The 18,154-nt window shown below is 42.4% G+C and overlaps 1 protein-coding gene across 1 annotated transcript in view; it reads left to right on the top strand.

The window, feature by feature from the left end:
* SLC17A6 (solute carrier family 17 member 6) overlaps positions 1-18,154 on the top strand; it is a 404,271-nt gene that overhangs the window by 169,805 nt on the left and 216,312 nt on the right. Inside the window, exon 4 of the mRNA XM_069623494.1 lies at positions 13,909-14,023. Coding sequence (XP_069479595.1) covers positions 13,909-14,023 — 115 coding nt within the window. The remainder of the gene's footprint in view (positions 1-13,908; positions 14,024-18,154) is intronic.

The following is an 18,154-nucleotide window of genomic DNA, read 5'->3' on the forward strand; positions in this document are numbered from 1 at the left end:
ATCTCCTTAATAATGATTGAAGGGCACAGATCATTGGGACAAGAACTTGTCTTTGAGCTTGTTATGATGGATATGGTCTGCTGATGAGAGATATTAGAAATGTTACAAGAGGGACAGGTTAGAGGGGTACATGATTTAGATCATTTTAAATATGTATGGATGTAAGCTATTAGCATACATTTTCACTATTGCATTATGATGATCCCTATTAGTACTTGTGTTATCAATTGCTTTACCAAGGTAAGCCTGGATGGAATTGTATCATTCATCGGAGGGTTGTTGAGTGATTATATCACAAGTGGGTTTAGTAAAAGAAATTAAGATATTAAATAGCGTCTTAATGGAATTCGAAGCCTAGTGAATATGAGTGACACACTAGCCATACTTAGTTTTGGTTACTATGTACTTGCATCTATGTAGCTCAGATTTGAATTTTGCTGTGTTAGGATTTTTCCTCCATTTTCTCTCAGTTCTTTTAAGTGCTGCACTGTGAACATAGGATGCGGGAGTACCATTTATTTATAATTGTACAGAGTTACCAAGCTTAGTTTGTAACAGGGCAATGACAGCTATGGCTTTGGATACAAACTGGTTGTAAGTAGAGATTATATGATACAGGGAAGAGTGAACGTCCAATGACCCTGTATCCTTGACAAAATGTGATTCAAAATAATGTGCTGCAAGCCAATGTTTATTTTCCTGCTTATATGCAGCAGAGGAAGCCAGCCTGTGCACTTTAAAAATGAAAGCTGCATGATCAGACCAGTCTAAATTAAGAAGAGTAGTTTTAACAAGCAATACATTCCAGGTGATTATTCAATAAAGGGTACACACCTTATTATGTGTTGTGTCTATTGACATACACTTACATCCATGATTGGATGAACAGAACTTTCATAAAGACTGTTGGCTGGTCTTTATGATCATCACATCCATGGTAAGGCCCAACAGGATTTTTAAAGGTCGGTTTGGTTTTATGAGATGTGATATGACTTCAAATAACCAATTGGTGAAATCAAAACGACAGGATGGAGTTAGTTTCAAGGTATAGTTGAATTTGGCTGTGTGCCACTTTATCTAGAATCTTGAGAAGGAAGGGGACTGTTGTTATAGGTCTGTAGTTGTTAGGCACCGTGGGGTCGAGAGTGGGCTTTTTTAGAAGTGGGCGCACCCAAGCTTCTTTGCGACTGTCTGGGACAGAGCAGGTCTTGAATGAGGCATTAATGAATGCGGTAATGATTGGGGCAAGTGGTTCAGCGCAGTCCTTGATTAACTTTGGAGGGCAAGTATCGGCTTTGCAAGTCGATGGTTTCAAATGTTTCAGAATGTCCAGGACTTCTAGTTCTGAAACTTTGTTAAAGGCAAATTTGGGGATGTTAATGGTTTTGCTAGACGATTGAGAATCTGGGTGCCAACTCTGTTTCGGCAGGGTATTGTAGTGGTCACAGATTTTGTTTTGTAGGAGGTCTATTTTGTTGAGCATGGCGGCTTGGATACTGTTGCATCAGCCTTCATCCTTAATGATCTCGTCAGTGGAAGTGGGAGGCACTGTGAGCTCTTTAAAGATAGAGAAGAGTTCTCTTGAGTGGCACTTCGAGTCTGATATTCGACGGTTGTATGATTCAGATTTGGCATTGAAGATGGCGGTTTTGTATTTTTTTGCGGTGTCTTTGAATAAGTCTTTGGTGATGTCGCATGGGTTGGCCTGCCAATTTTTAAGTGCTTGGCGCTTTTTGTTACGCAGAGCTTGGAGGTCCTCTGTGAACCATGCGTTTGAATGGAAAGACTTTTTTTCTTTTTTCTCTTCTAGAGGAGCAATGGAATTTATAGCATTGGTGAGCGTATCCTAGAGTATGTCTGCTAGGATGTTAGGATCTTGTGGGAAAGGTGGGGCGAGGCATGGGGTGTTGAGAAGGGGGCGTAAATTGTCTGCAGTTAATTTTTTGGAGCTTCTGGCTAAGGTGGCGGATTTATGTACTGGTGATTTTTTGGTAGGTATCGTGGGGATAGAGAATTGTATGCAGCTGTGATCTGTCCAAGGGAGGAATGTATTGGATGTGATAGAGGAGCTGCAGTTATGGTCGGCCAGCCAATCAAGAGTTCTGCCTTTGGTGTGGGTGGGTGACACGATTTTTTGTGTGAAGTCTAGGTTGGAGAGGTCCTTGAGGAAGGAGGTTGCTGTTTTGTCCTTGGGATCGTTATAGCCTAGATTAAGATCACCCAGGAGTAAGGTTTTGGTGGATTTTTTAAAGTTTTCGCTGAGAATGTGCGTGATTTGCGCTTGAAAATCGGCTGGGAGTACTGGGGGCCGGTAGATGACATGAATGTTAATGGTGTTGTTGTGAGAGAGGGGTAGTTTGGCCGATAGTATGTCTGCATTCCCTTCCCAAGTCCTCTGCAAGTCCTGTTGAATCATCTACACGGCTGTCACCCTAAAGTCCCCAAGCAAGCTCCCTAGTAACTCAGCATCTCTGGAGCCTTATGATCCACCAGAAGTAAGGACATCTGTAGAATGGCACTCCACCACATCTCTTGTTTCTGTTTCCCTTACCATGTTCTTCCACAATGATTGGAAAGCCATTTGTTGCTTCTGAAGCTTGGTCCATGCTCAATAAATAACATAGTAGTAATAATAAAAAAAATAATAATAATAATATTAATAATACTAATACTAATAATAATAAATATAATACTAATAATAATAATAATAATAATAATAATAATAATAATAATAATCATCAAAGGATTCTGCACATTTGACAACATAGTCCGACCCTCATTGAACTGAACTGGCTCCCGCAGCAAGAACGTATCCCCATCAAATCTTGCTGCATCATCTACAAGGGTGTCAACGTGATGTTCTGTAGCTAGCTCCCTTGAAATTAAGCATCTCTGGAGGCTTATGATCCATCAGAAGTAAGCACATCTGTAAAATGTCACTCCACCAGTGCAGGAAGGAAAGAACCAGAATACAAGCCTTCTTTTTCTACACCCCAAGACTCTGGAACCACCTCCCGATCAACATCGGACTCACCCCCTCACTTCTACAGTTCTGCAAGAAGCTCAATCCTCCTCTTCAATTAATGGCTCCTCCCTAACACCTAGGTCCTAGCACTCTCCACTCCCCACATAACCCGAGACTGGGTGATCTGCTCCCCACTGTTTCCTTCTCTGTTTGCTTGTAGATCCCTAACTCCCAAATTGATTACCCTCATACTACCCCTTTGTTCCCAGATCTCCTGTTCCACTGTTTTCCTTACCATGTCTTCCCAAATGATTGAAAAGCCATCTGTTGCTTCTGAAGCTATGTCCATGCTTAATAAATAACATAATAATAGTAATAATAATGATAATCAAAGGATTCTGAAAATTTGACAACATTGACTGACCCTCATAGAACTACATGAACTACATGCTGCAAGAACGTATCCTCGTCAAATCCTGCTGCATCATCTACAAGGCTGTCACGCTCAAATCCTCAAGTAACCTCACTGACAAAACCTACATCTACAAAGGCCTGCAATCCACCAGAAGTAAAGCCATGTAGCTACTTGACCTTCACCTGTGCAGGAAGGAAAACATCAGAAGGAGTCTTCTTTGTCTATGCCCCTAAAATCTCTAACCTCCTCCCAGTCAAAACAAGACTCACACTTTCACTTCTACATTTCAAGAAGGAGTTCAAGATTCTCCTCTTCAAGTAATGGCCTAGGTCCACACACATTCCCCACCTAACCTGAAACTGGGTGATCTGTTCCTACTGTTTTCTCCCCTAGTTGCCTGTTAATCCCTTGCTGCCAAACTGTCCACCTGCCCACCATCTCCCAGTTATTAGCTACCTCTCCCCTGTATCTCTTTTTCCTTCGGTGTGCACTTCTCTCTTTTACTTATACAGTCTGCACAAAATAAATACAACAATAATATTAATAATAATATTAATAATTGTTAGAATGGCTCATATTTATAAAGTAAAACAGGCTAGCGTTGGCCTGTATATTTACTGATAGTTTTGTAAACTTTTAAATTCTAGTTATTCTGAAAGCACAAATACATTGACGCACACATTAAGGGGGGCTTTGTGCACCATTCTGCCCGCAAATCCCCATTTGTTAAACAGGGATTTGTGGCCAGAATGGCGCAAATTCCTTTTTTTTCGGCACAAATAATCCATGAATTACCCCCTAAATGCTTTCCCTAAATAAAACGTGTCCTGCAAAAATAATTTGAAAACCACCAAAAAATGATGTGTACTTATTTTCCAGGTGAGTACTCTAAAAGTCTTATAACATAATTCATGGTGCCTTCTTGGAAACAATCAATATGGAAACACAAATGATAGGTCATTGCAATTTCCCTGGAGTAGAGTCTCTGCCTCTGGCTTGCTGCCACATTTGCTATTAGTCTAAATGCCGAGGTGGGCCAGCAGAGGGATGAGGAGACACGTGTTGCAATGTGGGTGCCTCCTATTGAAAAATGCCTTGTGATTCAGGCCTGCAGTTGGTGTGGACTAAGCCATATGCAAAGAGCTCACGATATACAAGAATGCACCTTACCCCATTTTATACTCTAGATGTCTCCATAATTGCACAGTTCTGGTACATTCTTATAATCACTATAATGTTTATGTCACATAGACCTTACTGAAAGGATATACATAGTACATTTGTGACCCAATTTTAAAGATGTGACACACCAATACAGCTCACATTGCAAACACTATGCACAGTAATTATTATATGACGTTTGAGGTGTGGGAGCTGAGTTACTCTTCCTTTTAGGAATCAAACATCAATGGTAGTACAAATGTAATGTTTCACAAATTGCTGCACTGGTCTGCATTCGTAAATTAGTGATTTCCAATTCGAATACCCAAATCAGAGTTACTGAACAAATGAATCAATTTAGTCATGGTAGCACTGTGCTTTGCAATATTATTAATTAGAGATCAAGCTGGTCCTAATATCCATCTGATTTAAACTTTAAAATTGACCCGTTCATGGGGAAGATATAGATAACAGATTGAATTATCTTCAAAACCTTGAAAATATATTGTACATTACTTAATTAAACAACTCTCTTCAGCTTTCCTTTTAGTGATGAAACACACTGCATTTTGGATCACTATTTTGTAATTTGTCAATTTCTTGGATGAATCAAATATATTTTTTGTGACCTTGTAGCTCTCGGCATCCTCCACTTTAGTGTTTCTAAACAGGTTCCATCCCAAATAATCTAATGTCTGTGAACTTGTCCAAAGCATGTGTTGATTTCTAATGGACCTTCAGAGTGTACCTCTTCTCAGTATTTCTTTTATCGCCTTATGATGTTCAGAAAGCAGATTTTAGTGCTTTCTTATCTGATAGTTACACTCAACTTGTATGTGTCTTTTGTTTCTATCCTGTGTGTTTATAGAGGTGCCATTGATTATTGTATTTTGTTCATGAATTGATATAGCTCAACACGTCTAGTGCCGAACTTAGAAGGATTAGGGAGACGTTCCAAATATGGTGGACAAAGAGTGACCCCAGTCCCTGAAAGTAGAGCAAGTGCTGTTATGTTTTAGGGGTTGCTGAATGCTTGTAAGGACTGATAACCTGAAGTGTAGTAGAAAAGCTTAAGAGGAAGGAAGGCCTCAGGAATTCCAATGCTTGTCATTAAGAAATAAGGTAAAAGCAGTTCTTAGGTGACCAATATTTTTCCCTCCAACTGTTTGCACTATTGCTAGCCCCATAAATTGTCCAAGAGTAATTACATTCCTTAGTGAGTAATAGCTTTACCCAGAATATGATAGCCAATCTCTCTCTCTTGCTCTCTCTCTCTCTCTCTCTCTCTCTCTCTCTCTCTCTCTCTCTCTCTCTCTCTCTCTCTCTCTCTCTTCTCTCTCTCTCTCTCTCTCTCTCTCAATCTCTCTCTCTCTCTCTCTCTCTCTTTCTCTCTGTCTCTCATCCTCTCTCACTCTACATTCTTGAGTTTTTTCTGTGACACTCTCTCGATCTGTCTGTCTGTCTGTCTGTCTCTCTATTCAGGGGCAAAAGTCGAGTAGACTCGTGCCCTATGTTATTGCTTCTATGGCGCTACAATACAGAGGCAGGTGGGCACTTTACCAAGACCTAGAGAGATACACAGTATTACGAGAACACATAGGTTCAGACAGAGAACAGAGATTTTGAACAGAGATTTTGATTTTTCTCCAAAAGTAAAGAAGGTCATCAATACGCTGAACGCATAAGCACAGCCCGAGCCAAGGGCCCTCGTTTGACCTTTGGAATGCAGAGGTAGTGAGAGGATTATGATCGTAGGGCATAAGCAGATATTTATTTTTAGACCATTTTCATTATATAGGTGACTGCTCTCATTCACCAGTTTAAAAGTGATTCTTGCACTGACTGGGAGCCAATGTATTTCCATATGTGCTAGTGCGATATGAATATACCGAGAAGTGTTTATTACAATGTGAACAACAGTGTTCTGTGAGGTTGGTAAGGCTTTGCCACCTATTTGGGAGACCCAGTGTATAAGGAATTGCAATAGTTGATTTTTGGGGAAATTATGGTTCTAATGATAGTAGTGAAATGTGCTTAAGAGAGGAGGGGGCGTAGTTGCCTTATAAATAATAAATAGAACTTGACAGAACTAATAACAGATATTCTGGGGCATCATGGAAAAGGTGGAGTGAAACATGACTCCTAAGGCCTGATTTGTAAAAGAATTTGCAATGGAACTTTCCCACGTTAAAACATTTCTATAAATCAGGCCTCTAGTGTCTTTACTTTGTGTTGGACAGGGATGGAAAAGAATGAAAAAGGTAATAATTGAGTATGTTGAGAGAACTGAGGGTAGGGATTTAGGGGTAGAGATGAGTGGGAGTTCTGTTTTATTGAGGGTTGGCAGGTGGACATTGCCTGCCATCCAAATTTCAACCCGGTCAAAATATATTGAGTTCAGTTAATATTTAGCTGGTGGTCCTTGCCGAGTTTGAAGACAAGTTGGGTATCATTATCAACATTTTGGAAACCAATGCCTAGTTCTCCCAGGAGATTCTGTGAAGGTTTTAAGTAAATATTGAAAAGCAGTGACAATAACAATGAACCTTGCAGACACCCCGGGTGACAGTTTGTTTTTGTTATCGGTATCGTAACTATGGACATCTTTTGAGAGGAACGAGGCAATCCACAGCAGTTATCTGATACATTAATTTTCTTTTGAAATTGTTGAAGTAATATGTGTGGTCTAAAGTAACAAATGCTAATGAGAGATCCAACAGCATACGTGTTTCCATTATTAATTATTTTAAGCAGTCTCTTTTACGTCACTTACAGCCAGTTCCATACTGCATGCTGGTCTAAAGCCAGATTGACAATCCCCCAGCAGCACATGGTTTTTGCCAAAGTTCTTGATTTGGGCAATTGCTGCTTTATCTAAAATGTGCCCAAGAAGGGGACATTGGTGATAGGGTGATACATTGAGAGAACCCCTGAATCTAAATTGGGTTTCTTTAGCAAGTGGTCACCCAGCCTGTTTGAGAACATTACGAACTAGTGAATTATTGAAAGAGGAGTTTTTTTGGGAAGTAATCATGGAGCTTAGTGTGTTAGCATCTCCTTAATAATGATTGAAGGGCACAGATCATTGGGACAAGAACTTGTCTTTGAGCTTGTTATGATGGATATGGTCTGCTGATGAGAGATATTAGAAATGTTACAAGAGGGACAGGTTAGAGGGGTACATGATTTAGATCATTTTAAATATGTATGGATGTAAGCTATTAGCATACATTTTCACTATTGCATTATGATGATCCCTATTAATACTTGTGTTATCAATTGCTTTACCAAGGTAAGCCTGGATGGAATTGTATCATTCATCGGAGGGTTGTTGAGTGATTATATCACAAGTGGGTTTAGTAAAAGAAATTAAGATATTAAATAGCGTCTTAATGGAATTCGAAGCCTAGTGAATATGAGTGACACACTAGCCATACTTAGTTTTGGTTACTATGTACTTGTATCTATGTAGCTCAGATTTGAATTTTGCTGTGTTAGGATTTTTCCTCCATTTTCTCTCAGTTCTTTTAAGTGCTGCACTGTGAACATAGGATGCGGGAGTACCATTTATTTATAATTGTACAGAGTTACCAAGCTTAGTTTGTAACAAGGCAATGACAGCTATGGCTTTGGATACAAACTGGTTGTAAGTAGAGATTATATGATACAGGGAAGAGTGAACGTCCAATGACCCTGCATCCTTGACAAAATGTGATTCCAAATAATGTGCTGCAAGCCAATGTTTATTTTCCTGCTTATATGCAGCAGAGGAAGCCAGCCTGTGCACTTTAAAAATGAAAGCTGCATGATCAGACCAGTCTAAATTAAGAAGAGTAGTTTTAACAAGCAATATATTCCAGAAGATTATTCAATAAAGGGTACACACCTTATTATGTGTTGTGTCTATTGACATACACTTACATCCATGATTGGATAAACAAAACTTTCATAAAGACTGTTGGCTGATCTTTATGATCATCAAATCCATGGTAAGGCCCAACAGGATTTTTAAAGGTCGGTTTGGTTTTATGAGATGTGATATGACTTTAAATAACCAATTGGTGAAATCAAAACGACAGTATAGGGAGTAATATATCACTACAATCTGAAAATAATAGAGACATTTGCTAGAGAAACCCATGTCATTGCTGACCAGAGAAAAACACATATCTCTTGAAGGGGATGGAATACTATTATTTTATGGTTCAAATACGATGGGAGCAGCAGAGACCGAGGCGTCCCCTGAGATGGGACTAGCTTGGTATTTGGAGACATACATTGGAATTGCCTCTTTACTGCAGGATTGTTGCCATCACACTGAAGGAAAATTCCTCTTTTTGTTGAGGTGATGCATCTTGAATATTGTATGTATGTGGTGCTGGAGTTCCGACAGACCATATAAGGCACTAGAGAACAAGACTGAATGATCTACAATTGCATTTGTTATTAATTAGTGTCTGTGCATACTATAAGGAATGTGCAGAATCTGCAGCAATGCCAACCAATCACTGGGCAGCATAATAAAGTGTGCATTCTATGTTGCTGCGAGAAGAAACAGATACTTAATCTAAGTGCAGCTCCTTCCAGGAAGAAGTACATTTTAAGAGGTTAAATTGTGTCTGTTCTTGGCAAAGAAGCTCTTATTCTTTTTTTTTTGTAAATATCTAATTGTACTAGCCTTTTGAACTGGTATGAAAAGCATATTATTTAATTGTATTAGCAATGCAAATTGGTCCCTCTTTTCATTTTACTGTGTTCCTTTCCAATGGTCATATCCAGCATATGATATAGTCACAATAAGAATCTTACACTTACCTTACTAAGAAAGCACATTATCAAAACCTAGAATAACAATCTACATTATTTACTATTGTACTGTTTCGAAATACCCATATGGGAAAGGATAGGGGAATCAAGACAGCAATGTCAGCTATTGGCTATCATTCAGTAAATTAGATATCATAATGGGAACATACAAATGACCACATATCTTTATATTTGACAGCAACATCTGTCATAAAAGTGTTCTCTGCTTAAATCATGAAGAGCATAGTGCACACTGACCTTCATGCTTATTTCATTTTTCATAAGCGTTATCCTAACATTAAAGTGTGTGTAACTGTGATGCAACACTCCCACAAACTCATAGTGATCCCAATCATAAATGTAAAACAGACAAAATGAAAAGATACATACACATCCTTCGCCCCTTCTGGTAACATGGGCCGGGGGAAGTCTATAGTGAAGTGCGTGAGCCAGTAGTAACCAAACAGCAAGTGTAAAACAGTTTCAAAATAAAGAAATGTGTAGTCAATGTTCTATTAAAAGATAGACTTTAATTAAACAAATCAATTATGCAATTAACTATCAAAAACACTATCAAAACCCCAACTCTGCAAAAGAAGCATGACGATGGAGAGCAGAAATGTAGAAACCCTATGGATACGTTGTCCTTGAGGATTACAGGCAAGAAATGCAACAATGTGTTCAAATGAATGTCTTTCAGGAAAAAGGAACAAATGGAACTCGACCAATCCCAAAATCTCTGTCTCCAAAAGTACCAATTCTACCAATATTTTCAATGTTAGACGGTTCAATGAGGTCAAACCAGGCTCCAGGTGCTGAAAATGTGAGTCCAACAACGTTCAGGTGCGACGAGTCATACTGTAAGCTGTGAACTGGTGCTGCGTGTGTTCGAAGCAGGCTTTTGGTGCAATTCGGATGTGGTGTTCGAGGGATGCAGTGCAGATGGTTCACGAGGTTCAGGTGAAAGGTCAAGTCAGTTGAAGACATTGGTAACCGCTGGATCATGTCAACAAGTGACGTGCCGCTCCAGTGGTTCTAGTCAACATCCTGCAGTTTGAATTTGTGATACTTGTGGTCCAAAACGATGTTCGAAGAGGCCGTGGTTCGAAGTTATCCACAGTAGTGAACTAGTTATTCGAGACAAACAGGTGTTGCTCTCTGTTTGGTGCAATGCTGTGGTGTGCCAGTTTAATGGATGCAAAATGGGGGTGGTCCGAAGTGTGGGAGAGTGCCAATAGCAGCGCTGTTGGTTCCCTTTGGTTCAAGTGTTGTGAACATGATTTGAATGTGGTTCAATCATTTCAATGCAATGGAAACAGGGGCCTGGCTGTTCTGGCTCTCAGGCTGCTTTGAGATCCACTGCAAGATAGATGCTACAGGACAGGGTATGTCCTTCTCTGTCTCTGCTCCCCTAGCCTATGGAGATTTGCAAGCAGAGTGACAGTCCTTGGACCTCAGCAATAGGCACCCCTAATGTACCCTGGGAGTGGGTATGAAGCAGAACCTGCCTCTTCTTTGGAGCACCACCTTAATGACTGGGGGCTTTTGAAAGGTCAACTCTCCAAGAAGAGACCAACATGAATTCTTCCTTAAGTCCTGAATGGCCAAAAAGTGAATCAAATGAGAGTGGAACACAACCTCTTTTGGAGTCAAAATACCACAAGGGATTGGAGGACAGGAAGCGTGCTTAATGGGTTTCAATCCCTGACAGTGACCCTTGTCTTTCTGAGAGGGATACGAAGCACTATTTAGGACCTCTTTCTTCCTTGAGCTTTGCTTGTCTGTCTAAATCTGCCCCCTTGTCTAAACAGACACTACACAGGGTCGCTGATGTGGAGCCATCTTCTGTTAGTCAGGCCTTTGATTTGACCATAGCTCTTTGAAGCCAGACTTACTTGGCATCCCCTGCTTGGAGATCTCTGGCCTGGCAAGGAGGGCATTACCTTCCCTTCCAGAGAATCACCAGAGTCATGCATCTTCCCATTTGTCTCATTCACTGGAATGCAAGCAGACAGGTCCCTCAAATCCAATTAACCTCTCAAAGCTGTCTGAACCCACAGGGATGACACGGGTATGCTACAAATCCAAAGTGGCTTTGATAATTATGTGACTTCCCCACCAGCATACCAACAATAGGTATGGCTTATACATTGTTTTCCCTCCCACCAGGTGAGTAGTTATAAAAAGAATTTTGAAACAAAGGTGTAGGTCTAAATGCAACCTCTGCACTATAGTGACTTAGATGTCACAGCAGCTGTCAAACAGGTCTAGTGTGCCACTGGAGAGCCGATGGTGCATCTCAGCCTACTGAGGATGCATGGCGCAGGTGTACATTATGCTTGTGGCATGGATTTTACTGAAAGGGTGTTACGGTTATCATAAGCTGGTCAAGTGGCACAGCGAGTAGAGCGCTCGCTTTGACATCTGTGCAGAGCCTGCTAATGCAGGTTTGAATCCCGGCAGGGCCAAACTCAGCCTTTCATCCTTCCGAGGTCGATAAATGAGCACCACACACCGTGGGTATAAGCAGCGCTCAGATACCTGAGGGTTTGTAGTGCTATATAAATGCGAATTATTATTATTATACCTCTGAGATGGAATTACCTGCATCATTTTATGACTTAATACAAACACTTGTGAGGGTTTTTACACCTTTACCAGATGACAATTCTTCACAGTGACCATTAAGCATATATGTCAGTTTTACAGCCGTTGAAGTTGCATGTGAGGTTAAAATGGAAGGATGAGTTTCAGCTTAAAGATGTCTGCGCATGTGGGCATGTCCCGTATCCAATGCACAGTCATTCCTAGAGAATCATAGATACAGGAATTACCTGGAACCGGGGATAACCTGGAATGCTTAACGACTATTGTCCTTTTATGGACGTGCATGGATGTTATTTGACTAATTTGATGCCACACTAGAAAGCAAGTGCGTGGGCAAGCTAGGGGTTTGGGGCAAAACTGATGTATCTTTCTAGGGATCAATCCGCTTTACATTGTAATTCAGCCAAAGATCGTTTCCTATTTCATGGATCATTTATTACTCACCCTATGCCTGTGAAGTATTTTTTCTTTCATTTTACTTTACATAACCAAGTTGCAAATGCACATATTTGATCAGCGTGCTTGATCAAATGGACATCATTTTGCTATAATAACCCTAATATATTGCTCGGTATCAGGTAATAATATCCTTATATATATGGTCGCCGTATATAATGTCGCCGGGAAAAGGTTGTGGTGACATTATATAGGTGACCATATATATATATATAGGGACAGGGGGAGATGGGGTTGTGGGGATGTCCCCTGCATGTTCCATGTAATAATGTCCCCTCAAAACACGGCAATTTTTCGGCGATTTCTTTGCATGGCGATATTTTTGAGGGGACATTATTACATGGAACCATATTGCTCTACCAAGTGTGTCCAACTCGAGTCTAAAAAAGGAAAGGTTACATTTACATTTACAGAATTACTGCAGACTATGTAAATAACATCCATTTAGATTGGATTTATGCCGTTTCGTCAAATTAAACTGGTCAAAACCCAATTTACATTTGTTTTTAACAACGTTTTTACAGCAAAATACAGCGTGAGACCTCACACACCCAACCTGAACCAACACCTCACTCACCCTTTCTATATATACAACCCCAATCAAAATCTATCTTTTTTGCAGTAAACGTGGCGAATACATTTAGATTCAATGGCCCTCATTACGACCCTGGCGCTAAGGGGTCTGCGCCAGCGTTAGCTGCGCCGACCCCTTACCGCCAACTACGAGTTCCCGGAGCGCCATGGTCATTTTTCCGCCCGCTTTTTGCGGGCGGAAAAATCCATGGCGCTCTGGGACCTTGGTGTTAATTACGCCACCGTATTTTACGGTGGCGTAATTAACTCCTTCCCCACTCCCATTACACCCTATGGGGCCGAAATGGGAATGGGGAAGGGTAAATGGGTCAATGGGGACTTACCGCCCCGCCGACCTCGGAATGGGGCGGTAAGTCCACCATCCGCCATGGCGTAAACGGACTTTACGCCATGGCCGGAAAGTCCGTCGATGGCGGAAAAAATCCGCCAGGGTCGTAATGAGGGCCAATGTATTTACATGAATGTAGTGTGGATATCCTCAAAATATTGATTTGGACATCTGTGCCCGGACTTGGAGACCCCTGCTGTGTCCTTACGTTTTGACGTATTAATATGCAGCCATTAGTGCCCTTCACTCCACAGACAGAATGACAGTCAGAGGTACAAACAAAATGCCGAGGGAGAGTAATACTCACAAAAGACAACCAGACTAATGAACAGATGTATAGCATGAGAGACCATGTTACACTATACGCACAATTCGAGTTCTTTCCATAGATTTAAAGATGCTTACATTTAAGAAACATTCCCAGTGTCAGTGTGTGGCACGGCTGCTTATAATGCACGTTTTTAAAAAAAAAAATTCTGCTCCGTTATATGAATGAGTGTCTTTCATATTAATGCTTAGAATGTGCATAGAAATATAGACTATCGTGTAATAAAATGAATCTTACTTTCATTACAGGGTCTTTGGTGCTGCTATATTACTCACTGCCACACTTAATATGCTAATCCCATCAGCGGCCAAGGTGCATTTTGGATGCGTCATCTTCGTCCGGATCTTGCAAGGACTTGTAGAGGTACAGTATTGAGATAACACTGATTAATACAAAATAAACACCTGCTCTAACAATATCCACTATAGCTATCGTTGCAAATATAAACAAAGCATGATAGTAATATAACAATGCATTCATTTGTACTATATACGGAATTTTATAATAATAACCAGCGATTTATTGCCCAAGTATTTTATAAAGTGTGCTGTTAACCTCCCTCCTGCCCTCATTTTGAGTTTGATAGTAGTTAGGACAGCGATGCATAGGCAAGGTACTAAAAGCAACGGGAAACTACTGTCACAAAGTTAGGGTATGTCTTAATGTGGCTGAAAACAGCTTAACCATTTATGTTGCTGTTGGTGTTTTTAGGGCTAGAAATAGCTTCCTTGCATGCATGCGGACCAGTCCCCCAATTATTTGGTGTCTTCTCTTCTTGGGAGGGTCCTAGATGTATGGATGTAGGCTTCAGTCCTACTGCAGATGCCACTGTGAATCAGACCTCTGCACAGGGTACCTGTCCTCTACCGGCAGACACTTGTCGCTATAGGACCCCGGCTGTTCAAGGGAAGATTTGGGTATTTGACCACCCTTATGGTCCAGTACGTGGTTACCCCATAGCCCTACTCAACACACGTTTAAAGAAAAGAAAAGTACACTCTGAAAAGACAATCATTTTCTAGAATTAAACCAACAATCATGACCACATATAACCCTTTATAAGGAATGCAAACAACCTAAACACTGCAGAGAGAATTTACTTACATAAAATCTAAACAACACCCCAAGATATGGTCAGAGACAAGTGAAAAAATACTGTCTAAGAAAACTCCAGCAAGGAGTAAGAACAGCTATAGTGGGCAATGGAATCTTAACTTTAAAATAAATAGTAAACATTGCTAGTATTATCGAAGCTTAAAAAATTGAACATTCAACAATAAACAATTAAACAGAGAAGCAAATATAGGGGACAGGGAAAACTTAAAGGGCTTGTTTTACAAAAGCGTTTTTCAATGGTAAAACCCAATACAAAAATGCTTTGTAAATCAGGCCCAGAAAATGTTGTGTCCAAGTGCAAGTTATTACCACCACCTATATGCTGACATGATCAGACTCACATAAGCCCGAGCGTGAAGAGTGAGCAGCGTTTCACAACGCAGGAAGGAAAAGCAGGAAGCAGGAGAATGGACCTAAAACACGCCTCCAACCCTTCATCTATCTGCCCTCGAGCTTGCAGTGGTGAAGCCCGAGCGTGAAGGGCGAGCAGTGTTTCACAACGCAGGAGGGGAAAGCAGGAAGCAGGAGAATGGACCTAAGCCACGCCTCCAACCCTTCATCTGTCTACCCTCGAGCTTGTAGTGGTGAAGCCCGAGCGTGAAGGGCGAGCAGAGTTTCACAACGCAGGAAGGAAAAGCAGGAAGCAGGAGAAGGGACCTAAGACACGCCTCCAACCATCTGTCTACCCTCGAGCTTGCAGTGGTGAAGCCTGAGCATGAAGGACGAGCAGTGTTTCACAACGCAGGAAGGGAAAGCAGGAAGCAGGAGAATGGACCTAAGACATGCCTCCAACCCTTAATCTGTCTACCCTTGAGCTTGAAGTGGTGAAGCCCGAGCGTGAAGGGCGAGCAGTGCTTCACAACGCAGGAAGGGAAAGCAGGAAGCAGGAGAATGGACCTAAGTCACGTCTCCAACCCTTCATCTCTACCCCTGTTCCTCCAAAACTATCAAGGACCACATTGACTCCTTGACTCCTGCCCTTGCTGACTTCTGCAATCACTCCTTCGCCTCTGGAGCCTTCCCATCCCCTCTCAAGCACTCCCTTGTGCACCCCCTTCTTAAGAAACCCACTTCCGACCCTTCCTGCCCAGCTAACTATCGCCCAATCTCTATCACTCCCTTCCTGGGCAAGCTCCTGGAGAAACTGGCCATCTCCCAGCTTAATCTCCATGCTGAATGTGTTGGTAGTCTTCATGACCATCAGTCTGGCTTCAGAGCTGCCAGAAGCACGGAAACTGCTCTCCTGAACATCCGTGAGGACCTGCTCTCGAACCTTGACTCTAACATTCCACGTGTTCTCATTTTGCTTGATCTCTCTTCTGCCTTTGATACTGGCAACCATACCATCCTGCTCAACCGTCTCCGTGATAACCTCGGTATCACTGGTCAGGCTCTGGTGTGGCTGACCTCTTTCCTCTCAAATCGACCCTCCCAGGTCCAACTGGGGTCTTTCCTCTCTGACATCTTCTTCTCTACCTGTGGTGTCCCCCAGGGATCTAACCTCTCTCCCTGGCTGTTCAACCTGAATCTGGCACTTCTCGCGCACCACATCGCCCCTCTCTGCCCCTACTTTCAGTGCTATGCGGATGATACCCAGCTCATTTTCAGGCTACCCTCGGCCTCCTCTTCGCCTTCCCTCATCTCTGACTGTCTTTCTGCTATTCAGGAATGGTGTGCCGCCAACGACCTCTGCCTTAATGCCAGTAAGACTGAGATTCTACTCATCGGCACTCCCACTCCCTCGTTCCCTGCTGCTCTCTGGCCGGCCTCTCTGGGCCCTCTTCCTGCTTCTACCTGCAAGGCAAAAAACCTTGGGGTCATCTTCGACTCCACACTCTCCTTCTCTCTTCACATATCTGATGTATCTAAGAAGTCACACTACCAGCTACACCTCCTCAGAGGTATCCTTCCTTTCCTCTCCTTCCCCCAGAAGCTCACTGTCTCTAGAGCCCTGGTTCTCTCTAAGCTGGACTACTGTAACAGCCTCTATCTAAATCTGCCCGCCTTTACTCTCCGCCCTTTGCAACTCATCCAGAACAGGAATGCAAGACTTGTCCTTGGCATCAAGCCCAGGGACCGTATCTCTCCAGGACTGAAATCACTACACTGGCTCCCAGTGACTGCGAGGATCAAGTTCAAAACCCTCTGCATTGTCCACAAGGCCTTCTGGGGCCTTGGGCCAAAATACCTTCAACTCTCTCTTCCTAAATATCTTCCTTCTCGAGCTCTTCGCTCATCCGCCTCCAACTCCCTCAGGGTCAGCTGCTTCTCCAAACAACGAGATCAGCTTCCTCCCTCCCTGAAACTTGAGGAGAACCACCTCCGGTTCCGGAAGCACCTCAAAACCTTCCTCTTTGCCTCCGCTTTCTCTCCCCCTCTCCCCTGCTAATACTACTGAAACTGCACTGAATCTGCAACTGGGCCATTCACCGTTCTCTGCCCAGCCACTCTCCCCTGCACTGCCTCCACGGCAACCCCTGCACTACGGGAGTGTGTCTATATCCATACAGCCCCCCTTCCCAGTACTTGTCTGCACTTACCTCGCACTTGCCACCAGCTGGCCCTTGTTATTTATCCTGTATGCTGTATGCTAATAGCCCTGTATTGCACTTTGCCCTCTCCCTTTCCCCCATGCACTTTTCCCTTCCCCTCTACCCTTGCACTTGCGCGATCTGAATGACACCTGGCCTAGTAAGATCGTTGTCTGTCTCCCCTTGTCCCCCCCCTGCCTCGTCGCGCCGTGAAACACTTGTGTATAGGCGCGTTACAAATGCCTTATCATATCATATCATATCATATCATATCATATCATATCATATCATATCATATCTGTCTACCCTCGAGCTTGCAGTGGTGAAGCCCGAGCGTGAAGGGCAAGCAGAGTTTCACAACGCAGGAAGGGAAAGCAGGAAGCAGGAGAATGGACCTAAGCCACGCCTCCAACCCTTCATCTTCCAACCCTCCAGCCTGCAGCGGTGAAGCCCGAACGTAAAGGGCGAGCAGTGTTTCACAACGCAGGAAGTGAAAGCAGGAAGCAGGAGAACAGACCTAAACCATGCCTCTGACTCTCATCTGCCCACCCTCCAGCCCATGGCGGTGAAGCCTGAGCGTGAAGGGCGAGCAGTGTTTCACAATGCAGGTGTTCCGCACAAGCAGGAGGTCTGCAAAAGAATACTTCCTGACTTCTCTCTGACTGTGTGCCGGCCACGGAATCAAAATTGTAATCCCAATGATCCTTAACTGGCTTAACTTGTTACAACTTGTCAGGTGAGGCAGTGGGATGCCCAGAATCTCCAATTGACTGTGTGTGATTTCGTTTGATTCAAGTAGATTTCAAGTACATTTACCAATTGAAGGAATATCATTTCAAGTCCTGTG

This window comes from Ambystoma mexicanum, chromosome 11 (genome assembly GCF_040938575.1).
Source record: "Ambystoma mexicanum isolate Mex_15411 chromosome 11, UKY_AmexF1_1, whole genome shotgun sequence".
In the NCBI taxonomy this organism is placed as follows: Eukaryota; Metazoa; Chordata; class Amphibia; order Caudata; family Ambystomatidae; genus Ambystoma; species Ambystoma mexicanum.